Genomic DNA, 25842 nt, shown 5'->3' on the forward strand with positions numbered 1-25842 from the left:
ACTGCACTATTAAGTCTGGTATTATTTGATTTTGTTCATGTAGAGTACCAAATAAACAGTTAAAAGTTTAAAACAGTATTTACCTTATAGATAGTTTTTATTCTTGTTAGAATATAGATTGATAATATTAGATTTTTGAAACATTCCTTCTACTTAGTACTCAATACAAACGTAACATTAGTTTTGAATGATAAAAAATTTAAAAAACAACTTTTGTTTTAACTAATGATCTATTTATATTTTTGAAAACTTTCCACGACAATAAAGCGTAAGTATAAGGTTTTAAAACAAAATAAAAATTAGTGGGTCGTCTTTTATGGCAATTATCAGCTGAATTAAACAAAAACAAAAACAATTAAGGTTAAGTGAATAGGATGGAATAATCAAATAAAGCCTTAATTTTGGAAAGTACATATTAAAACTATTAAATAAAGTTGTGCTTTTAAAATGTATAACGTACTGGTAATCAAAGTTTGCTAAACGTTGTTATTTAATATAACTTCTTTTATCTTTAGTTTATGTTAGCTAAACAATTTTAACTTAAAAATAAATTTTTGCACAACATTAGTATCAACGTTGATAAAACTAAAAAAAATTTTTAAACATCAAGGTTGTTTTCTTAAAATTTTAAGATGGCCTACTCAACATATTTATAATAATGCTGCATAAGCATGACTCATATTAATACTTTTTTTTTTTGCATATAGTGCATTGTTTAAAAACATAAGAGCTGAGTTTCTAGATAATGAAAGTTGTTATAAAAGTTGTTAAAAATTCATACTTGGCTTTAATAATAGTTGAAAACACAAGCAAAGATAGCTACTTTTGATTTTTTTTTATAATATATCGTGAGTCTTTCCAAACTTGTAAGAGTTTAATAGACAAAAAAATTACAAACACCACCGTAATAAGCTGACTTTGAGTTTTGATTTCAAAATTTTCCTGCTTATTTTTAATTAACAAAGAGTTTTTAATTGTTCAAAAAGTTAGCTGTTCTTTAATTTTATTTATTTTAAATTTAGTTTTTAACTTAGTTTTTTTTTTTAATGAAGTTTTAGCTCAAGTTTAAAACATTATAGATTGAATATCTATTTTATTATCACTTTCAGTACTGCTAACGAACGTAGTTTGTTATTCTTAGTTTGCTAATAATTTTTTTAAGCTGTTTCAAAGGACATCAAACGTTTTTTATACCAACGTCTATTGTTTTAGCTTTACTTTTTTGTTGAAAAAGTTTGCCTACTTTTTACTTTAATGATTAAACATAAAAAAATTCTATTTATTTTTACGTTGAAAACCTTCAACTTATAAACTATCCATGATAATTAAATCTCATCGTTTAAATTAATATGCTGTTATTTCTGTGTATGTAACAATGATTTATAAAAATATCTTTACTAAATCTGTTATGAACAATGTTTGTAATTTTTTCTAAAAATTAAGAAATCTAACAAATTCTTAAATAAAGGATTACTTACATAAAATAACTAGATGTACGTTACTTAAGTTAATTAAAAGTGTTTCAAGCGATTTATAGTAACTTCAAACTTTTAAAAATTCAATATAGCCTTTCAAAGATGTTAATTTAATCAACTTTTAAAATTTATTTTTAAAGTAAATATTTGAAAATTAAGTGCAATGGTAGTTCAGCACTTGCAAAATCATCCAAGTAATTTGCTTTAAATTTTTAACGACTATAAATAAGTAATCATAAAAACCTAAATAGGGAAATTCAAAGACATAAACACCACAATGTTTGATTGCAAAGCAATTAGAAAGTGGTTAAAGTTTTTCTTCAAAACTGTCAAGTCGGTAATAGCAAGAACTCTGTACGGATTTTACTCAGTACTCGCGATTTGGAGGGTTACTGAAGCAACTCAAATAACTCAGTATTGGTTTCTACTCCTTGGTTTGATACCACTTGCTTTCGAAACACTTTTCACTGTCTATTCTAAAGGGAAAAGAGCTCATAAATGGTCAGTTTCATTTTCTAAACTTTTCTTTATTTTGTTTATTATAAATTCACAACTATAGACTTAAGATTTCAATCAGAGTTTTTATATTCTTTTTTGCATTAGGTTTTAGTATCGGTTATTTGTAGAAATCTAACACCTTGCTGAATCTTCTTTTTTTTTGAAGCCTCTTAAGAAATGATAAAGTTATGTAGGTATTTATATTTTTATGTACTTTCCAAAATCAAAGTAGCTAAAATTTAAGTTTTAATCTAATCTAAAAACACTTAGGAGAAAAATTTTAGATTTTAAGACTTATTAGACACTTTTTTTTATTATAGGTTAAATAAAGTTTAAACTTTTGTTTATTCATAATTTAGTAGAGTACAAAAATGCTTTAAATACAGCCCCTAATCATTTTTACTTTAAAGTCACAAAAGAATAAGTTGATTTACTCAATTAAGTAGTCTATCCGATTCACAAAGTTATGAACCAGCCAGATCCTAACTTTGTAAATAGATCTGGTTCCTTTAGATCAATTTAAAAAATCAAAAATTGTTTGTAACCAGATCTTATTTCTAAATTAAGATTCGTCCGTATCAGTATCTGAGTTAAAAAAGGCTTTATACGGCCAAATCACTATGATATAATAGATAACTAGTACAAACTCTTTGTGTTTGACTGAATGTTTGAAAATAAACTGTTATGATATTTCTTTGTCGTTTATTTTTACGAAAATGGTACATTTTATTACAAAACAAAATACAAAAGAACTTGAAGATCATAAAAACGGTATGATAACATTAACTTAAATCATATTAGTTTTAGTTTTTCTAGTATTAAACTTAAATTAGAAATGTTTAAACATATAAAAATTAAAAAAAAGTTTTAAATATAAAAGATCTTAAACTGATTATTAATTACAGGATAACACCTTCAGTTCTTTTCTTTCTTTTAGTGGCAATTCCTTGTGTCTGGTTATTAGAGCTCGAACTTTTAAATGACCGTTTAATTGAAAGTGGTATAATAGCTAGAAGTGGAAATGAAGAAGTTAGTACATACTAAAGCATTATCAAAGTGATTAAGATTATGTAAAAAGTACTAAAGATTTTAAGTTTTTACTTTAGTTGTTTTTTTGCTCTGTTGGTGTTTAGGTTTTTAAATGAAATTATACAGTATAAAAATATATTTTATACAAAACACAGATATCTAATATTTTGATAACTGTTTGCAAGCTCTTTTCAAATATGTGTTTTACAAATTTGAGTCACTTTTTTTTTTATTCGTTAATCTTTACGAAACCAAAACTATTTTAGTTTTAAACAGTACAAAGCAGGGGCGTAGCGTGGGGAGGAACGCTGGCGCATGCGTGCCACCCAAAAAAAAAAATAAGTAAAAAAAAATGCAATATCTTTATCCTTTATTGTTTTTTTTTTTTGCTTAATTTGCCTTTTTTTAACTATGTTTTTCTACTTTCTGAAAAGTAAAACGAAATTTCGAATACCAATTAGTGACAAGTTAGGGAAATTACCCAGTATACTGATTCGGTGCGTAATTGCAAATGCGCACCGATGTTGATGAAAAACTCCATAAGGAAAAATTTTATAACTTCATTAACTTCATAAGAATTTAAAATCAAACAGTACGCAACTAGTTAGTGCACCGCAGTAGTATAACCTTATGACAGATTTTTTAGATATACAAATGCTAAAATTTTGTTAACAAACCATAAAGCTAAACCTGTTTTATAGTGATAATGATTCAAGAATAAACAAACTGTAGTAAAAATAGCAATAAACAATTGCTAATAAAATAAAAATAAATTGATAATAAAAATAAAAAATACTAACAACATAATTTAAAAGAAAAATAACAAAAAATAGAAAAAAAATTAAAACAAGTAATAAACAAACAGTTCATACTGTGATTACAGTTTTAATCTTACTATACAAAAAGTATTGTTTAAATTAACTTAACTTAAAAAAATTTTTTAAAGTATTTTTTTTTTATTAAGATAACAAACAAATCAAACTTTGTTATTTTATCAGCCATAAAGTTTAAAAATTAATCAATTTTTGTAGCAAGTTATTTTAAAATTTCTTAAGTCACATCATGAATAAATTTGTTGCAACTTGTAAACAGAATTTTTTACAATCAATTTTTAGTCTAAAAGACATAATTGGTTAATTTTAAATTTAAGGTTATTTTGTTTTAAATCAAATTTTAAATGATAATTAAAAAAAAATATTCTATCAACTCTTTGTAGTATTTAAAAAATGCTTTTCCCTAAAGACCTTAGAAAAACTGACTTTAAGATAAGTAAAAAGTTATACTTCTGGTGAATTTCTAAAAGCATTGAAAAAGTTGACCTTAAAAAATTTATCTTTCAAACATTTTGTTTTCTATTAGAAACATTTAGTAAAATCTTTCCACACACTTAGGATAACTCAGGATTTTATGAAGTTTTGGAAAACTTTAGTATGACTCAGTAAAAATCATGATAACTCTGAATGTTTTAAGTATTTTTAAGCTCAGGCTGACTAAAGATAGACTTGTTTTTATTTTTTGAACTCATGGTAGATTTAGTGGTTTTAAAGCTTTGTTATAAAGCTTAGTTTCTATTAGTTTAAAAACAATAAAAATGTTTTGTAAAAGAATTTAAAATGCTTATGATGACATATGACATTTTAAACTAACTCAGGACAGTTATTTTGACTCAAAGAGTAGCAAGGCAATCCTGATATCTTCAAAGTTAATTGTTTTTTTTTGGATTTTTTTGTAAAATATATTTTATTATACTAAAGAAAAAGTAAACACTAGTTTTTATTAATTTTTAGTATATTATTTTAAAAATATGCAAAGTGATATTGTATGGAATTTTTTAAGTCTAAAAATATGTCAGATAGTAAAATTATCTGAAGTTCAAAAGCTTGAATTGAAAAATAGTAGACCAACATCAGATATTGCTATTACTCAAGACTGCAGTTCAAGTCTTATGAAATTTTTAATTTTAGTTTTGTTTATATTTCAGATTTTCTTCGTTTATTAAGATTTATTTTTACAGTTTAATATTGTTATATAGGTAAAAATGTAGAAGTTAAAAAAAAATTAGCTCTTTAGATTTCAACTAAAAAAAATAAAAATTTTCAATTTTAATACTAAAGATTTAACATTTTTATATAAAAGATAAATATAGTATATTAAAAGCTGCAACAAACTAAAAGTATGAGTTATTTTAAGTTTAATACAATTCTTTTTTGTTAATATAAAATGGATATTGAACATTGTTTAGAAATTGCACAGAGAAAAATGCTTTGAGGTATTAATTGTTATACTTAGTTGACTATTTATTTGTAGTTTAAGGCCATAGGGGGGTTAAGCCATGTTTTTTAGAAGTTGATCTTATTTGAAATATTTTTTTTTAGCTTTAAGATGTTTTTTATTGTTTTAAAAAACTCAAATTATTTTTTGAGATATGACCAGTCGAAGTCAGGCCGCATAATAAGTTGCCTATTAGAAGGAAAAACTAAAACAGCGAAAAAAGGCTAAAGTATTTAAAATCTATCTCCTCCTACATTTTTCAGTAGTCAAATCAAAAGTAATCTTCTTCAAACTTTAACAGTTTAATCTTTATACAATAACAAAAAAACCTTACTTGTGAATTTAAAAATTTGTAGTAAAAATACATTTTTTTTGAAAGAAAAAGACTTTTTTTTTTTTTTTTTGATAAAATTTTTATTTATTTTAATTATCTAAATTCATAAATAACATTTTTTTCTTGTAATTTAAGAAACATTTTCTAAAAATTGAAGAAGATTGCTTGAAAAATGAAGTAGGAGATAGATTTTTAGTAATTTTTTAAATTTCAGAGAAAATTAACTCCGAAAAATTTGCGGCCCAAAAGTTATAATTTAGGGGATTTTTTGAAAAAGATTTGCGCACCCCCTGACTTAAATACCACGCTACGTCACTGGTACAAAGATGACCTTTTAGACAACAATTGTATGAAGTATGAGGTTTTTAAAATAAAATAAAAAACCCTAACTTTTTTGTATAGGCTTAAAACATTATGTGCTTATCAAACAAACTTTTTTTAATTATAATATTTTAAAGGTTAAAAATAAAACTACTCATTGGTCCTGGAAAATACATTGAACTGTGTCTGCAGTGTATGACTCATTAACCTCTTTTTTTTTCGTAGACCAGTAAACTTTTTCTGCGCATATTTTTGTCGATCAATATACAAAACAAACAACATATATACAACTAATATTAGTATTTATAACAAGGACCCGCTGAGAAACATGACGAATGAAAACTGGGCGCTCGCGTTGGAGCAGGTGCTCATCTTTGTCCTTGTGTTCAGCAAGTGGATTGCGCCTAAGGGGCAGATGACCAACCAGGAAATGTCCCAGTTGCTATTGGTTACCATTTCTGCAGGGGCCGATATACTCGAGCTGCTTGAAGCTTTTGGGCAGAGCAATGTGTGTTTGTGTGCTATGTTCAAAAAGCTTTTAATGAATATTTTAAACTTAAACAGTTTGTCGACATATGCTTAAATGCTTGTGAGTTTTAAAACAATTAAAACTTTATTAAAGGTTAATAAAAAAAATCATATATTAAAAACTAAAACAGTAATAAATATAAAGAAATGTAAATACTTATATTAACCTTACCACAGACAGGTACAACGCGTGAGCTGGTCTACATAGTCTTGGCTGTTTGGAGCTGGTCTTTTTTTCAGTTCTGCTTCATACTTACAACTAAAAAGCAAGTTCCTACCTTGCAAAAAGATTTAAAATTCGAAGCCAAAACAAAAGAGCAGCAAGAAAAAAACAAAACACTTGCGTCAACGAGCAAAACCATGGAAACTAGTGCTGATGGATTTGAAACAAAAGTAGAAAGTCAGAGAACAGTTAAAGAAAAAAGGTGGCTTAGTTTATGTCGAAATACTCAGTGTTTGATTTAACTTTATTCTTTTGTACATTTAAACTTATTTGAAGCATTTTGATTGTATTCACAGTTGTTCTAAAAATATATATGAAAAAGCTATAATTTTTACTTAGTTTTTTATGTTTTAAGAATCAAAAAAAAACATTTGTTAGTAGAGTGTTTCAGGAAAACGCTGCAGGTTGAAAAATAAAGCTTACCTTCAATAGTACTAAAAATTGATTAATTATGAAAAATACTTCAAACACTTTTAAAAATAGTAGTTCTAAATACTCTTTATCTTTAAAACAAGCTGAATGTAAAAACAAACTAAACGTTTTTATACGAACAATTTATGACACAAGTTAATAATAACCTATTAGAGTAAGAAACTAATTAAGAAAAATAATTTACCGCACTTTTACATATATTTTACTTTTTGCAGTTGTTTTGAATGTTTTTGTTTTTACAACGAAATTTGGGCGTGTTGTTGGTTGTATTGTTTCAAGATGGACCTTTTCTTGTTACCAGACTCGTTATTCTATTTCATTATAAGGTTGTTTCATTGTTTTAAATTTTTATAACTGCATAATATATAAAAACGATATGAATTTTATTTATTCTAACTCTTGATAATATATAAATACTTGTAATATATGATATGAAACAGTATTATTTTCTATATTTTTTTGATTATGTAAAGCTTAATAATAATATTTATATCTGATTAATCAAATTGTTTATCTAGCTACAATAGAAAACACACTTTGTTTAATTACTTTTTGTCAAAATCCTAAATAAGTTGTAGTATAAAAATAACAAGCTATTGCTAAAACACGCGTCTTACAATAAAGGTTATCACTCACATGAACATATTTTTCACTTTGAAGAACGTTATCGTAATTTTGTTGCTTTTAAATCATATCCGCGTGGTGGCAAAAGAGGGAAGGAGTGAGTGGAAATTGAGGATGGGTGAGGTACGAAGGATGAGGAAAGAAGTAAAAAGGAAAAGAAAGATGCAGCCCAATAAAAAAGTTAAAAACGAAAAAGTTGAAAGTCAGAACAACGCCGTCTCTAATGAGTAAATCAAAAAAAATCTGGAAAAAATAAACAAACTTTGTACGTACCTGTTATCATTGCTTATAAAAAAGTTGATATGTTCTAATTTATCTTCTAAGATAATAAAAAATGTGAGAAACTTTTTTTCAAAACTTTAAATAACTCACACTCCAACAGTGTTTGTGAAAGAGCAAACTATACTCGTAAAACGATTAAAGATTTTTAAATTATTTAGAATGCAATTTATTTGATGTAAAATAAATTTAAAAACTAAGCTTACATAGCTGTTTCAAAACATAACGTGTAAAACTGGGTACTTTACTAGTATATTTACAAAGTCCAAACTTATTTTTCTAGTCGAGTTTTTACTATATATATATTTATTGAAAAGTTTTACAAAAGAGGTGAAAAAAACAATTAACTTTTTATTACTGCAGGGAGGTTGTTTGTAAACGTTTTTCATTGCTTTGTACCTTAAAACCGCATTTTTTAATTTTTTACCAGAAGGCTTATAAAAGTTTAGAAAGTAAGTAGTTTTGTTAAAAAGTCATCTATAAGTTATTTCCGGTGCAAGCAGTTTTAGTCGTATTCGAAAAACATATTTATTTACTACGTTTTGTCTACTGTAGAAAATGTGTATAAAGTTTCAAATCCATAACGTTTTTATAACTTTTTTTTTAATTTATTAGCTACATACCTATATGTTTCACTTCCTAAGATTAATAATTGTTTGTGTTTTAAACTCGTAAACAATCAAAAATAACTAGTATATAAGAAAGCTAAAAATGTTTTTTTTTGTCGAATGTAAAGGTGTTAGCATTATTTTTTGGTTTTCAATTCTACTTATTTTTAAATTCTGTCAAATTTGTTTGCAAAGCATTGCGAGTAGAATTACAAATAAACTAGACCTTCTTAAAATTATTAGTTTTCTGGTGATTTTAAAAACTTTAAGTTAAATTTTTTGTTTAGTTTACATTTCTATGAAGAGTATCAAACTACAGTGTTCTTATGATAAACATTTTAAAATTACCATAGCAAGTACAACTTTTTAGTTTATCATATGTTATTATAATTACTTATTATAAAAATATTTACTTCGTGCTTAACTTAAAGCTTCCTAATAAGCATACTATAACTGCCTGTGTAAGAGCAGTTATAAAATTATTTTACGTTGAATCAATTTTAATTTTCGTGCTTTTAAGTTTAGTTTGTCAGTTTTTAAAGAGAATAAAACTAAGCTTAATAATGATTTTTAAAATATTGTTGCAAATTTTTTCATTAGGTACCAGATCACTCGAATACTTAACTGTATGTTTATGATTTATTACAAAAAAGTTAAAAACTATAGTTTTAGAACATTTTATTAAGAATAATAAAGTTTTACATTATGTGTGTCAAACTTTTATATAAAATGAGATATACTGTAATATCATTATGCTTATTGAAATATAAAAATGTTTTTAAATCTTTAAGAGGACATGTTACAACTGTTTAACACAGTTTTACAAAGAATTAAAGTTATCTACCTAGTTATAATAAACATTTGTTTTCACTTTTACTTTATGAACTAAGTTTAAACATTCCTATAACTCAGGTTTTGCATTAAGTTCTTGTGAATAATTACTTTCAAAAGAAAGTACTAAACAAAAGGTTTAGTTACCACCCTTGTTTTCACTGAATAATTGGAGGTGATTAACAGTGTAAGCAAAACTTAAACCTAATACGTTATACTAGCACATAGTTTATTTTTTAAATGCATGATAGCTGAGTTTCGGGTAAAAAAATAAAATTAAAAACTAATTAGCTTTCATGCATAGCTTTAACAATAGGTAAGAACGCAAGCAATTCCTGTTTTTTTTTAATCTAAATTGAGTTTTTACTAAAAAGTATAGTTGTTTTACAAGATAACAGGTAAAAGCACCAACAAACTAAACTTATTTACTTTTAGTTTCAATATTTTTCTGTTAATTTTTCACTTAAAACTTTTATTTTATTTCTCTAGAAATCAGCTGACATTTTATAATTTATTGAACAGTTTATGAGTAAATAGTAATTTTAGTTATTGTTTATAGTTACAGTTTAAAACAAAAGAAATTATTTAGTTTTTCTTAATATGCAATGCTATTTATTATCAATATAAATCGGTTTTTGAAACTGCTAAATAAACTATATAAAAAAATACATAAAATATAAACTGTATAGTGTGTAGATGATATAAAACTAGAAAAGTTTACTAACCAACAAAAGGTAACGAAAACACTCAATCAAAAAGCTTTATAACCACACAGAGATATTAAGTAACTTAAATTTAAAAAAAAAATTGTATGGTTTCATCGTAGACTAAATCCAAACTACTAAAAAAAATCAAATAAAAGTATTATAGTGATGTACCGGACCCACAATTTCAAGTTAGATGATCCGGACTTTTTTTCAAGTTAGAATCCGGCCGGAACCGGATCCGGACTTTTTTTTAAATTAGAATCCGGCCAGAACCGGATCCGGACTTTTTTTTTTCAAATTAGAATCCGGCCGGAACCGGATCCGGACTTTTTTTTCAAATTAGAATCCGGCCGGATCCGGATATCAGACAAAAATGGCAATATCCGACCGGACCCGGACCCGGATAGTGAGTCCGGTACATCACTATATCAAACATGACTAAATCATACTGTAAAGAAATGAAAGGACCCCTATATTGCTATCATACTTGTTATAGCTACTTTAAATAAAGTAGGCACAACTAAAAACTTATTACTTATACAATAAAGTTTAGATTTTTTACAGCTGCTACATTTGGCATAAAACATTGCATCAGACATTTTAATTGTTTCGTGTACTTTTTACTGCTAATAAAGATATTATGAACCACTGAAACCCAAAAAAAAAGTAGGTCAAATCAGGACTCACTCCACTAACTAAAAGGACGTCGACGCTTTGAAAAACATACTCGATCATCGTTCTCCGCAACATTAGAGAGCCTAAAACTATCAAGTACAGTTGTCCTTACTATTACGGTGTCTAGAATTATCAGATCACAGATTTTATTAACTTCACGGAGTCTACAAGTACCACATCACATCAGACTGCAGCAGCATTGATCTACAACTATCACACCACAATATATAAATATATTCATTTAACACATAACAGCTACCCAAAATGTTATGTAGTCTACAACTACTTTCATAGTAGTCCTCAATATTTTAGAGCTACAACTATCTCATCACATTTGTTCTAAATTTTAAGAAATCAACCTTTTACAAATCTGTATAAAAGTGTCAGCTTTTTCATAAGTTGTCTTACGTTTACATATATCCTAAATGAAGTTGATTTTGGCCAATATGAATATACGTCGGAAAGCCGAGACTCTCAGTAACACTTTACAATAATTTTCATATTTATACCACAAGAAATAGTAAAGTTATGTTTTTTTAGAATTCTTTTCTTGTATAAATTTATTTAAAAATTTAATAAGCAATTTGGGATTTTACAAATTATGATATAAATAAATTTTAAAACAGAAAAACAAACAGTTTAATTAGTATTTGACAGACCGTAAACTTTTAACTAAAAAAGTTAAAATATTTGTTTATCTTTTTTTTTTAAACTTTTCCAGAAAAAGAGTTTTTTGTCATATGATCTCGAAAAAATAACAACTGTAAACAAAATTAAAGTTACATATTCATTTGTTGAAATGTTTTAGTTAATAAGGTCAATCTTTGACGCAACTCTACAAAAGATTCAGCACTTTTTTGTGTTGTGTCACGTTTAAATATGTATATCCTAAATTTAATGTCCTTACATTTAATGTTTTTATTATCATACTGTATTTATTTTTCTGTATATAAACACCTAAGTTTATTTATGGGATTAAAGGGTAGTTAAGAATATAACAATATCTAGAATAATATAAAATCGAAAAACTCATTAAAATTTATTTGGACTATTACCAAAACACTAAAACTTATAATAATTTAAATGAACACAAATATACAGTCTAATAAACTATAAGCACCTACTTAACTTAAGAAAAGACTATATTCGAAATGCATAAAACATTGATAAAACTTTAAGTCGCTACGCTTAACACAACACCTAACTGTCGAATGCCACCGCTTTAAAAACGTTGTTTATCTTATATGGAAACCAAATATACGCAATATTTTAGAGCTACAACTACTACATCACATTTGTTTTAAAGTCAAAGAAATCACCTTTTGACGAAAGTCTGTAAAAGTGTCAGCACTGTCAAGTTGTCTTACGTTTACACATGTATATCCTAAAGAAAGTCGATCTAGGACAATATGAAGGTACTGTCAGATAGCCAAGACTCTCAGTAACATTTTACAATAGTTTTCATCTTCATGAGATAAGAAACCTGTTTTCTCTAGTTTTATTTTCTAAAAGTTTAATTAAATACTTAATAAACAACTATTTCACATTCTCCAATATATATTTTAAGATAAATTAATAAATTAAAAAAAAACAGTTCAATTAGTAATTGAAAAATCCTTAGTTTTTGATAGAAAAAAAAATCAAAGTTTTTGTTAATTTTTTTTTAGTTATTTAAAAAAACAAATTGTTCTTCATTTAGTCGCGAAAGTATATAACAACTCTCTGTATGATCAAATCCTAAAACGATAAAAAGTTTCAAAAATTTGCAAAGGCCAACTATTAGGTTTACTACTTGGTACACTTTTAGGCCCACTAGTGCAGTTAAATTATAATTTCTCTGACAGAAAGTTTATAACTGAAGTCAAGAAAAAGTAGAAAACAAACAAGTATTAATACAAAGAGTAGGTGGCTGAACTTAAATAATTTAAGATAAAAAAAAGTATTTATCAACCACAAGAATGAATTTTTTTATAACCATTTGATTACTATACATCATTTCCTTTGATTTTTTTTAATGTAAACAATCATAGTATTGAAGCATAAGAGTTTCAAACTATCCAAACTAAAACGTGCATTTTATTTGTTGAGATTTTATAAATCAAGAAATCAACCTGTAGCATAACTCTCAGCACTTTCTTGTGTAGTGTAACGTTTAAATATGTGTTTCCTGAATTCAATGTCTTTACATGTTTCAAAAATAAAGGAAATTATAACCCGAAATGAAATATTTAATAATAGTAAATAAATAAAAATAAGTTTAATAAATAAGAAAAACGTGAAATTTGTATTAGAACTTAACTTATTTTAACTGATAAAAATGCTCTTAGTTTTCTCTTAATCTAGACTCTGTAAGTTGCATTAGTCGCAACAGACTGACTTAAATGACATTCAGAACAATCGAAATGCAAAAATAATAAGCATTTATCTAAAATTATTTTACTATTATATCAATTATTAGTTTAAAACTGGTTTGAAACTAGGAATAATAAATTTAAAACTTTTATTATATCAAAATTGTTAAAAGTTAATAATAAAAAAAAATCAGGTCTTTTTACAATTATTTATACAAAATTCCAGGTTTTTTTCAAAACTTCCAGATTTTTTGGCGCCTTAAACTTGCTTTATAGTATTTTCAAAGACGTTAGATGAATATTTTTTAAGTTTTTTGTAAGAAAAAACATATCTGATCATTGAAATTTAAACAAATTCATAACAAGTACTATTACTAACATCAAAAAAAAATTGGTTTTAGAACTCTCAATTATATATGATAAAAGCTTTAAAACTATTTTTGTTAGCTTAATGTATTCTATTTAAGTAAAAAGGAAACTGAAAAATTATAAAGTTAATATAGTATATTTACTTATTATTTAATCTTAAATTTGTTATGTCAAACACATTCCAAAGTAAAACAATACATTATTGTTTTATACCTTCACACAAAAGAATAAGTTTTTTTTAAATATAAGTTTGAAATTTTAATCACTAAGTATTTTTGTGGCTACTCATTACTATACTGAATAAGCAGCTTTTTATATGTTGTAATGGTCACTTTTGTTTGGTCATATTGTTTAATTTTTTTTTTTAAGTTGTTATTTTTTTATCCTAAAATACGTTGGTTCATAGAAATATTAAATAAAATAATTTTGTGCTGAGGTTTTACAAAAATATCAAGCTATAACAAAAATTAAGCATTTCATTAACTTAAAATTTTTTTTTTTTTTTTTTTTAAACCTCTGTGTAAAATACAAGTTAATTCATAACGTTATTCAAGTATTAAATTTCAGAGTTTAATACCAAAGATAAAATAGTAAACATAATTATCAAAATTGAAAGCTATACTTAAAAAAAATAATTTTCAAAAATTGTCAAATACACCAAAAATTTGTTATAAAAATATTTTTCTTTCCATAAGTTTCAAATTTATAATTTTCTAGCTTTTTTTATTTATATGATTTTCCAGGATTTCTGGTTCAATGGTAACCCTGGTTATATTTTTATGAACAACATCTAAGAGAAAATGAATTAATTTAACGATACAAAAATAAGTCACATAAATGTTAGTGAATCTCAAGATTTCTGAAATTGTCTGCCTATACCGAAGTTTCACTCAGTTTTTTAATGTACTTTTTTTACAGCAAATTATATGTAAAATACAAAACATTTACACAATAAAATCATCAGCCAGGTGATCAAAATTTATAATTACTATTATGAAAAATAGCTCTGAAGAATGTAAAAAAAGCATTTTAACAAAAAAGAAGTAAATAAAAAAAACATATTTCAATAAAAAAACTATTTAAAAAAATATAAATTAACTTTTTTTAGAATATTCAATAAACTAGACGGTTTTTCCACGCATAAGTCTCTACTTTAATTAAACCAAATGTATCAAAAACAAACAAAAAGTATTGAACAGTGAAAAATAAATAAACAAAATCAAACAAAAAAACTTAAATTAAAGATGGCAATCAAACGTCGAAATCAAGCAGATACTTTCTTATTTTAGCGTCCCTGCAGCAACTGAACACCTGATTGGATGATTCCACCACTTTGTACACCGAGTCGCAGTCCGGACCGACCAGCTCGCATTTCGTGACCACTTGCCGGTCCGAAAGCTGGAAGAGGGCCACCCTGCCGTCCGAGAAGCTCGTCCAAAACATTTGTTTTCGGCTTGATTTGGAAATCGACGTGACGGCCGAAGCGTTGCAAGTCATTGTGCACGAAACTCTGTGAGTATAATACTTTTAGAGCGTTTTAATGGGAAAATATTGTGTTTCAGCGAGTTGTTAAAATTACATTTCTTGACTTAATCTTTTTCATAAATTGACGAATTTAACAATAGTACAAATAATAATTAACTAGTAACAAAAGTTGGATCATAATACATTTTTAAAGTTTTAATCAACAAAAAAACAATCTACGATCATTATGAGAATGGCTTTTTAGTTAAAGTGTTTTTTTAAACAATAAGACAGCAACAAACGATCATCAGCGCAATTTCTTGTTTATTATACTAAAAAGTTTAAGCCAGAGTTTCCCAAACTTTTTTCAAAAAGCCCCCTTTTGAAGAAAACAAAAAACCTATAGCTCCCTTCAACAAGATTACACAAAAAACTACCATTAAAAACAACTAAGACATTTTTTTTGTTCTTCATCATCAACTCTAGAACATCAAGTGTAAGTTTAAAACTATAGCCCCCCTTATGGCCCCTTTACTGCTCATGGCCCCCTAAATTTCTGTCAAGGACTTGGCCCACTTTAGGAAAACCTGGTCTAAGCTAAAATATTCCCGAAACACAACCTGTCTTCTAAGATCATTTCAAATTTTACCGGTTTTAAATATTTCAAAAGACGACTTAGTTGAATAGTAAATATTGTTGTATTTAAAAGTATGTTATACAAAATTTAAAGTACTGAATAACATATCTATATGCAGTTTAGAACTTTTTCAAATAAAAACATTAATGCTTTACTTGTTGTTGACAACATCGAAAACAACAATTCTCCCATCGTGAAATCCTCCAATCACAAGAGTGGAATCCAACCACATGATGGCGTTGCAAGCAGTGCGGTTGCCATGGTGATACGAGCACACTGGTTCCCTGGTTGCCATGTGAACCACCGTCAACTTCCCGTCTTCGTCTCCCCACGCAAGCAGTTTGTTGTCAGTTCCATTTTCTTCTGCATTGAAAATACTATAAATTTAATATACTTGTAATATTTGTATGTATTTTTATTTTTTAATATATTAATTGCTTATTTTTAATATACAATCATAATAATGATTTGATCAAATGATAAAAATTATTCACTTCGAACTGCAGTCCGCGATGTATACCTTAGATTAAAAACAACTAATGCAGAAGAAGTTAATAACAAAAATTTACTTAATTTTTATATCATACAGTACATCAGAACAAAATAGTAATCTAGTAATAAGTAAAGAGTAATAAATGGTTTTTATTGAACTGAAAACTTGTTTATATTACTATACTAACTTTTAATTCGATATAACAAACAAAACACTACATTGAACAACAATGAAACCAACCGGGCATCCTGTCAACAGCAGCACCGGCGTTCACAGCCGGATCGCAACCGTGCACTTGGCAGCAGTTGACCGAGTGAAACGTTTCCAGCTCGCTGGTGAAATCAACGAGGCATTTGGAAGAGCCGCAGTCCCATAAACGAACGGTGCCGTCCCTGGACGTTGACACCACGTTCCTTCCCACTTGCACCGTGTCCACCGACAGCACCCCGCTCCTGTGCGACCCCGCCAGCGTCCTGATGGTTAACTTAATATTAATAAAAATTATTCGTTTTTTTTTTTTCAAAAAGTGGCTCGCAAAAAACGCACAGGAGAACCTGAAATACTCATTTATAACTAATTCTTTTACTATTTTTCTTACTTATGTCATAGTGTCTAACAAAAAATTATATTAATTACTTTAAAAATTCAAAATTATTATTTTATTGTCTAAAAACTATTTTCTCAATGTAAATTTTCTTTAAAAACTGTTCTTGAAAATCTTAAAAGTAGTTTTTTATATTTAGTAAAAATTTTTGAGATATTTTATTTCTTTTCTATTATATGTGCTCTAGCCTAAGAAAAAAAAATTGGAGTTTATTTTATTTTTTTTGAGTTTTATGACCCTCAGTTAACCCTCAATCAGCCTTAGATACATCCCTGAGTTTTTGAAAAACATAGAAATTTAAAAAAGTAAGGACATTTAAAAATTTTGAGTTTTTAAACAAATAATATAAATTTTATTTCGACATCAAATTAAGAAGTATTTTAATTAAGCTTGATCAGAAACTAAACAAAATATGGCCACATCTAAAGTTACATAAGTTTCAAATATTTATAGCAGAAAAGAAGCAAAATCAGTTTTTAAAAGAAGCCTAGTTCTATTTGAAATGTTAAATTTAACTTTCTAATCACCAAAAAATCAACTTATCTCTAGCTACACACTTTTAAAAACTACAGATTAAAACTGTTTGAAAAACGGCTTTAAACTTCATAGTAAGTTTTTTAAACAACCTGGCGCAAGAACCGTCTTCAACAGACCATATCTTCAGCTGGGTGTCACTTCCGCCTGATAGAACCACCTTTCCCGACGGATAGAACTTGCAGCAATTCACATCTCCCACGTGGTCTTCCAATGTTCTCTGTGTAAGAGTGGAGAACAAAAAATTATCATACTTCAGAATAAATTTTAGAAAAATAATTAAAAACTTTTTAATTTGCAGTACTGATGTAAATAACTATAATGGGATTACCACTCTCTAGAACAAAAAGAAACTAATGAGTTTTTAAAGTTAGTTTTCCTTTATTTTTATATTTAATAAAATTATAAATTTTATAAACCTTAAAAATGTACAAAACTTTTATATCAATACTGTATATATAAATAATAAATAAGAATTAAATTGTAAATTAAAGCAAACTAAATCAATTATTACTTTAATTACAGAAAAAAATTAAAAATTACTTTATTTTATAGATAAGTTAATTACTTTTTAAAACATGTAAAACGAATTAAACAAAAGGAAGAGACTTATAATTTTCTTACTTATAATAAATCATGACAATTACCCTGATAACTCCATTGGATGTTTCCCATACACACATTGTGCCATCAGTTGAACAGGACACTCCCAATCCACCACTTGGAGAAATATCAACGTCTTGCACCTTATTGTTAACAATATGTAATTAATAATTCAATTAATAAACTTGTAAATACCACCGAAAATATTTGTTCCAAATAACTAGTTAATTGAAATTTTCTTAAAATAGATATAGATTAACTTTAATTTAAACTTTTAAGTGACTACTTTAGTTGATAAATACTATATAAATAAATTAACTTTAATAAAAAGGTTTAAAGTCCTAGTTATAAATGTGAGAACTTTTAGTAAAAAACTACTTTGTAAGTGAAGATTTTAGAATTTAGAACATAAAACTGAAAAGTTATAGAAAAAAGCATTGATCACAATTTACAATTGACAAAAAACAAGTTCAAAATTGTTAGATAGTATAGAAGTTAAAGTAAAAAGGTTACAAATTATTCAAAAGAATAACTCACACTTTTCATATGTATATGATCAAAAGTTTGCACAGGAGGAACGAAAGTGGAAGAGCATTGTGAGTCTTTGTGTTTGACAACAATTTTTCTTCTGGACATGCTCAACACTTCAAAACCTTTGCTTCCTATTATCTGTTAGTATTTTATTATGTTTACAAGACGAACTAATTCATAGAATACTAAAATAATTTTCCAATCCCATAGCACTATCTAAAAATTAAAGTGTTCGAAAATGTTTATTGTAAATAAATAAATACACGTTAAATGTTAACTGGTTAAGAAGTAACAAAAACTTTAAACAATGTCAACTGAACTGAGAGATACTTTGAAATCATAATATATTTTAGAAATAGTAAATTTATGACTATTGTTATTTTTATTCAATAGTAAATTACTTCAACCATACTTACTGATTTTATATTTATTAAAATTAGTTTCAAGTAGCATCTTTCTAACCAAAATAACATCAAACTAGAGCTATGAAATGTCAAACAAACCCGGCTGTTTGTTTTATTTTCCCCAACTTGCAATAGATATCCATGAATCGATTTTTCATTATGTTTTTTTAACATAACCCAACATTTTCCTTTGGGTTCCCTTAAAATATAACTTATTCATTTATCTAAGTAAATATTTTTATAAACTTGGTTCTAAACCAGGGTTTCCCAAACTAATTTACGAAATCGCCCCCTTTTGAGAAATTTTAAAAAAAATCGCCCCCCAGTATTTTATAAAATAAAGTTATTTTATTCTAGACTACGCACTTTTTAGCCGAAAAAGTTGTGTTCGAAATGTAATTTAGTCTGGTACTTTTTATGCATGCACTTTTGGGCTGTGGTAAAAGTAGTTTCAGGGCTTGAGAAAATAATTCACAGTTGTTTTTTTTAAGCCCAGTAAAGTGTATTAAGATACTTAATTAAATAAAAAGCCTATGTATTCTGTAATCAATTCTCTTTAAATATGTATTGTTTTGAAACTAATGAATCCATAGGTTAGTGGTTGACAACTTTTGTAGTCAGCAAGTCATATTTACTAAAAATCCTTTCTAGTTTTGAATTGCTAAAAAATGTACTTGCGGGCTGCGTAATTTAAAAGTTAACATACAAGAAAATTAAAAAACTCGAGCAAAATAGTAATAAAATGATTAGTACTATTGTGATCTAGGAAGTACTACTGTAAACTAAAAACTGAAATGAAAGCGTTTTTCAAAATATTAATTATCAAAATACTAAATTTCAATTGTGTTGCACAAGTAGTTTTCAAGTTATTTAGTGGGCCGAAATTTGACTGTATCTGAACCGTAAGTTACCCATCTAAAATCTTAAATGAAACCTGACATTATAATAATCTCTCATATAACGAATTTCGGAAATTTAGAAGTCATTTACTTATTTAAGCCGCACAATATACTTAAACCATTTTATAAACAAGCATATTTAAAAATTTCTATACCAGAGATTAAAAAAACTACAAAAGAATAAATAGTTTATCTGACACATTATGGAATAAATATTAAAACATCATTGCTGATCTAGTTTGAGGAAGATTGACCGGCTGGTCGATTGTCTCACATGAAAACTGGTTTCATTAATAGCTTCTGTTAATACAGTAAAATTATTATTTTTAACACTTAGAAATATTATAAGCAAGTTAGTTGTAAAGTTTAAATTCAATTTTAATCTTTTTTAACTATATGTTTTATAGTAGAATACCATTAAATAGTGTTTTATTTGAAATAACCTTTAAAAAATTAAACCTTAACTTTAACAATTTTATTTTCTAACTAAAGAAAACTAACTAAAAAAAGAACTAAAGGTTTTACGGTTATTTCTGTGAATAGAAAATAATCAATTAAAAAACGTTTTATTAGGTTAAAAATTTGTTTTGTAACTGTAGCGGTCTTTTTGATGGCTTATTTAATTCCGTTCAGAAATGAATTTTTAATCTAGCTATCAACCTCTAATAATTTAACAGAGGAAAATAGTGAAAAGTTTAAAGCTAGGATTAAATTGTTAAAATAAACAACACATTTTAACTTTTAAAATATTATGAACTAAGATAAAACAAAAAATAGTTGTAATAATTGTTTCAATCTCCTTAAAATATACATTTTTTAGAATATCAACTCAGCTTAGAAAGTAAAACTAACTTTAAAATCTTTTAAGTTAAAAATTGAAGTCATTTCAAATAGAGACCTCATATCTATACTCTTTTAAAGCCAAATTAATCTTTTTTGAAATAAAAACTTTAATGGTTATCATTTTTTTTTTAATTTATGCAGATTCAACAAGTAATAACAAAAATCTGTCAAATAAATTACTTTCAAATAAATTTTTAAATCACTATTTTATTAAATTTCTTTGTGTGATGTAAAACGACAAATATAAACTACAAAGTTAACCAGGTCAAAGCAAAACTAGTACTAACTTTAAAATCATAAACAACTTAATTAATACAGTAGACTTCCGTTTGAGTTCACACTTTGAACAAAATCAAAAAGTGGGAACTCAAGAAAACATGATAATTTTTTATACAAGTGGAAGATTTCAATATATTATAATGCAATAATGTTATGAATAAACATAAAAGCAACTAAAACATTAAATAATCATTCATTTAAAACAATAAATCTGTATAAACAATAAAATATTATAAATATTGTTGTTTTAATAATAATTAGTTAGTAATAGACTTTATTTAAGTCAAATTTAAGAAAGTACTTTTTTTTGGTAAAAAGTGCGAACTAAAGAGGAAATCTACCATCATTTATATTCATTAGGCATTAAGCAAACCTGTTGTAGAATAAATAAAGTAATAGATTTTTATTAAAAAAAAGCATACTTAAATACAATAAAAATCAGGTTAAATAAGAAATATCCCAAAAAATCACAAATTACAAATATCTAGACAAGATCTTTTGCTAAAGATGTTGATAACTGAACTGTAAGGTTTCTCAACAACCTACAAGGAAAAGCTATATACAACAATCTAACTTCCTCCCAAATGATGGTAAAATTTTGCCTTAGTTTTTGTTGAGTCAAAAAGCTTTTTTATCGTTCTTTCGAAAAATTTACTTTAAGTTCAAGGTCAGTTTGTAAGTCTGAGAAGGTTTCCTATAAGTAAACGTTTACTTCAAAAAGACTTCAGTTTTTGACTTACTGCTTCAAAGGGATCCATAATCCACTTCGAGACATTTAATCAAAAAATGTAATTAAACCGTTTATCAATGTCACCTTTAAACTGTTTCAGATGAGATGAAAGCACTTCTACATCACCTTCACTTATTTAAAGTTTTCAGTTTTCCAAACTTGCAAGCTGATTATTTTTGAAATTTTTTCCATACAGTTCAAGATGGTTTCTAAAACTGGTTATCTTACTTATGACTTTCACAAGGTTCAAGTTTTTACCTTGTAAATTTTTGTTCAGATGGTAGAACTTACCATATAAGTCTAACATATAAGCATTTTCATTTCTTTTATTTTTCTTTTAACAAGATTGTCTGCCAATACCTTATCCTTTTAAGAAAATAATCAATAACTGAATTAAAAACAGCCAAAAACTTTTATAGACAGTTTCCTTTTTATAACCATTTCACTTCTTTAAGAATTATCAAACATAAATAAGAAACATGTGAATACATGATAATCAAAAGCTACTTTTTTTTAATTTAGTAGTGCAAGCTCAAAAACAAAACTTACAAAATTTATCTTAATTTATTACAAATTTTTTATTCTATTGCAAAATTGACTTTAATATAGTTTTTTTTTCTAACCAAGTGACTTTTCAAGAAACATTTGGAAATATCATAGGGTGATAGTTTATGATCGATAACATAGATTTTTACAAAGCAGTTATGATCATAAATGGCATATATGTCAGGTTATGAAATGGTGAGAGGATTTCCACTCATCTATGACCTATGTAATTGTTAAATGAGAAAAGATATGAATAAAAATTTGTAAATTACTTGAAAAGAGGAGTCCTAAACTTTTTGATTTTTCTAGAAATTTCACGTAAACGAAATGGACCTATTTTATTTAAGTTTTACCTCAGGGTCAAATATTTGATAGCAGGCTAAAATAAGTAAAAAAGCAAGCTAAAAAGTGAAAACTAAATGTCTGCAAAAAAATTGAAAATTGCCCCCTTTTCGCCCCCTTACTAGTTTTCGCCCACCCTTTTGCCCCTTTACTATTTATCGCCCCCCGACATACAAAAATCGCCCCCAGGGGGGCGATATCGCCCACTTTGGGAAACCCTGTTCTAAACACTGATAGTAAAATAAATATTTTGTTTAAAAATAATAAACTAATGCCAATTAAAAATATTTACTTTTCATACCATACATACTATACATATGGATGATGTTTTTTTGTACTACTTTTTATGAATATTATATATAATTTTACAACTTGTTATTACTTAAAATGTTATTTCCTTTATTTTTGTTTTTGAGTTATTGTACTTTATCTATTTAGTTTTACTTTCTACCGTATTTGAATTTTAAAAACTATATGTCTTTGTTTTTACACTTCGTGTATCTGTATAAGAGGCTCAGAATTTGATGCCTGGGTTGAATATTACACAACAATAATAATATTTTGTGCTTTTATTTGAAATAAATTAATTTTTTTTATTATATTAAACAATAAATTTTGTCTTTGTATATAGATTTTTACTGATAAATTTATTTACTAAATTTAGTGAATTTTCCATATACTTATTGTACTTACTTTGATTTCTTTTGTCTTGAAAAATACCTTTGTTATTCTGTAATAGATATATATCAGCAAAAAGCTAAATACAGACAATAAATAACTTTTACAGAATATCACAGCTTTTCCAAGACAAAATAAATCAAAGTTGGTGAGTGTAATAAGCATCTATGGAAAGTTCAGACTAAAAAATGAAAATGGTTAAACAACTTAAATATGAATTTTAAAGCAATATCAATTTTTCAAACTTAATTATACTACAAACTATTATTTTTTGTTTTTTTTTTTTACTTTTCTTTGTATTTAACACTAAAATATTTTAAACATTTTCAAGCAGTATCTCCTAAAAATTTAGGGCACTTAGTTTAAGAAAAATGCTTTAAGTTTTTTAATCTTTTGGGAAAACATCAAAAAATTACTCTATGTACATTATACAATAACTTTTTACAAAAATATTCTTTTTAGAATTTAAGTAAAGCTTTTTATAATAGCAAAGAAGTTTACAGTTTACTAGGTTGTATATAAGTCTGTAAACTTTTGTTTTACAAACAAACATTCTTTATCAATACCTTATTTGTAGTCTAAAAAGGAACTATCAAAAAAGGAAAAAATAAAATAAATTAAACTTAATGTTTTAAGTTGAGTCAGTAAATATTTTAAAATATTATCAAACAGTTTTTTTTTTTGTTTTTTTCTCATAAAATTTTCATTTTTTAACTTTTTTAAGTTTAGTTCTAACAGAACTTTTTAAATATTCCAAGGAACATTTTCTTAAAGTTTAAGGTATTTATCTCAAAAAACATAGGAGGAGTTAGATTTTTAGTGATTTCTAGTTATTTGCTGTTTTAGTTTGCGCCTCCCATAAGGAACCTAGGTTGTGCTTAAATTTATGTGAGCACACTTTGGTTCAATATACAGGAACTTCTCAGCTGTATTTTTAATAATTTTCAATTTCATTTTGACTTAATCTGAAGCCTTGCTTATGTACTTATATTACTGAATGCAATTTTAGCTGGCACCTTAGGTGACTCTTTAACTGTATATAACAGTGTCATTTCAACAATGCAACTTTTAAATATTTTTGTATACTTTTAGTATTATGGTTCATGTGTTACATATAGCTGTGAACATATAGTAATTAAGTTATAAAATTAACTCATATTAGGCTTTATTTAATCTAACAGTAGTGTCATTTAAACTTAGTGTTATTTCAAATTATATTTTACATTATTAGATAAATTAATTGTTTCTGTTCTTTTCAATAATATTAACATCGCAAAGCTACAGACAATACTTATGAAGGACAAATAGGACTTATGTACTAATTTTCAAAGTAAGATTGAAAATCATTGAAAATAAAGTTAAATAACTCCTGTATATTGAATTAAAGCGTGTTCACCAAAAATTAAGCATAACCTGAGCCTATTGATTGCTCTGACTTCAACAGGCTATATCTCAAAAAATATTTTGAATTTTTTAAATTTGTAAAAAGCATCTTGTAGCTTAGTTCAAACCCTATAAAACAAGATCAAATCGTGAAAAAGATGGTTTACCTCCCCCTCTTATGCCCTTAATATCAATATTACTTAGATTTAAATAAATATAAAAAGCTATTGGGAATATTTCAATTGAATACAAGTATAATTTATGGCCATAAGGTAGGTAAACAATTTTTTTTTTAATTCTTATTTTTAACATTTGCAACAAAACTACCAGTTAAGAGCATAGAGGAGTTAAAGATATCTTTACAAAAATTAACATTAGATCTTATATCAAAGCTATTATATAAAATAAGTAATTTTTCACAGAATAAAAAAATATTCATAAACTTTTAAGATATTGTCAGCTGTGTAAAAATTATCCAAAACAAAAGTATGGACGAAAGTTTTTTTATTACCAATTTTATCTGAATTTTAAAACACCACTAAAAATGTACCTTCTCCATAATTTTTTAGCCTGTAAATAATAAAAAACATCTTTTTTTTAAAATAATGCAATACTAACTAAATAATTTTTAAATTTTGTACTTGTATAAGTTAACAAAAGACTTACCACAATGCTTCATTCCAACCAGGCTGTATTATAATATATGGTTTAGCCATTTGATGAGATGTGAAGTTTTTGTGATATTCCAAATGTATTATCATTATTCATGGTAATAAGTTTAAAAATGGAGTTTCTTTGATAAAATTCCCCAACAATAAAACTGAATTCTGCTTTATAATTGAGTTTTTCGGCTTGTATACTCAAATCAAAGCTCCGTTTGAGCTATAAAACGCTGCAAAAAGACTAAGTATGCAAAATAGTAGCTTTTTTTAATTATTTTCAATTTTAATTATTTTAAATTTTTCTTTTGGTTAAACTTTAATACATTTAGGTAAGGAATATAACGGAAAAGAAAAAAAAGAAAAAAAGTAAAAGAAAAAAATGTTTTTTAAATTTACTGACTCAGCTTTTTTTTAGCTTAGACTGACTTTTAAGTGTACTTTCTGATTTTTTACTTTTTGCAATAGTTTTTTTTGAACGTAAAAAAGAAGCGCTTTAAATAAATGTTCGTAGGACCTAGTGCACAAAAAAAACTTTTTATAAACAAATAATTAAACGGGAACGGGTCAAATATGCACAAAGACACTTTAGCACGAATGGACGCTTTTGCACGGGGGGTCACTTTAGCACGAAGGGTCATTTTTGCAAAAAAGTGAT

At 26.1% G+C, this 25842-nt stretch overlaps 1 protein-coding gene and 1 pseudogene across 1 annotated transcript; one reads left to right on the plus strand and one right to left on the minus strand.

The window, feature by feature from the left end:
- Window positions 1–1638: 1638 nt before the first annotated feature.
- LOC145839426 (transmembrane protein 26-like) lies at window positions 1639–7966 on the plus strand (annotated as a pseudogene).
- Window positions 7967–14685: 6719 nt separating this feature from the next.
- On the minus strand, window positions 14686–25257 carry LOC145833216 (proteasomal ATPase-associated factor 1-like). Its single transcript, XM_082940413.1, has 8 exons — window positions 25192–25257; window positions 18925–19024; window positions 18428–18559; window positions 17935–18033; window positions 17380–17507; window positions 16390–16622; window positions 15812–16019; window positions 14686–15065 (listed from the first exon to the last, which is right to left on the minus strand). The coding sequence occupies exons 1-8, from the start codon at window positions 25239–25241 to the stop codon at window positions 14807–14809; spliced, it is 1209 nt and encodes a 402-aa protein (XP_082796539.1). The 5' UTR covers window positions 25242–25257; the 3' UTR covers window positions 14686–14806.
- Between the last annotated feature and the right edge of the window lie 585 nt (window positions 25258–25842).

This window comes from Thalia democratica, chromosome 1 (assembly GCF_965202585.1).
Source record: "Thalia democratica chromosome 1, ktThaDemo2.hap1.1, whole genome shotgun sequence".
Classification (NCBI taxonomy): domain Eukaryota; kingdom Metazoa; phylum Chordata; class Thaliacea; order Salpida; family Salpidae; genus Thalia; species Thalia democratica.

What these genes read in the sequence shown, in the direction of transcription:
- LOC145833216 (XM_082940413.1), bottom strand. Translation starts at nt 25,241, where the DNA reads ATGGCTAAACCATATATTATAATACAGCCTGGTTGGAATGAAGCATTG. An exon ending in GAAGACGGTTCTTGCGCCAG is followed by an intron (nt 16,623 to 17,379) that starts GTTGTTTAAAAA and finishes GTTAACCATCAG; the next exon opens with GACGCTGGCGGGGTCGCACA. An exon ending in TTCGATGTTGTCAACAACAA is followed by an intron (nt 15,066 to 15,811) that starts GTAAAGCATTAA and finishes TTATACTCACAG; the next exon opens with AGTTTCGTGCACAATGACTT.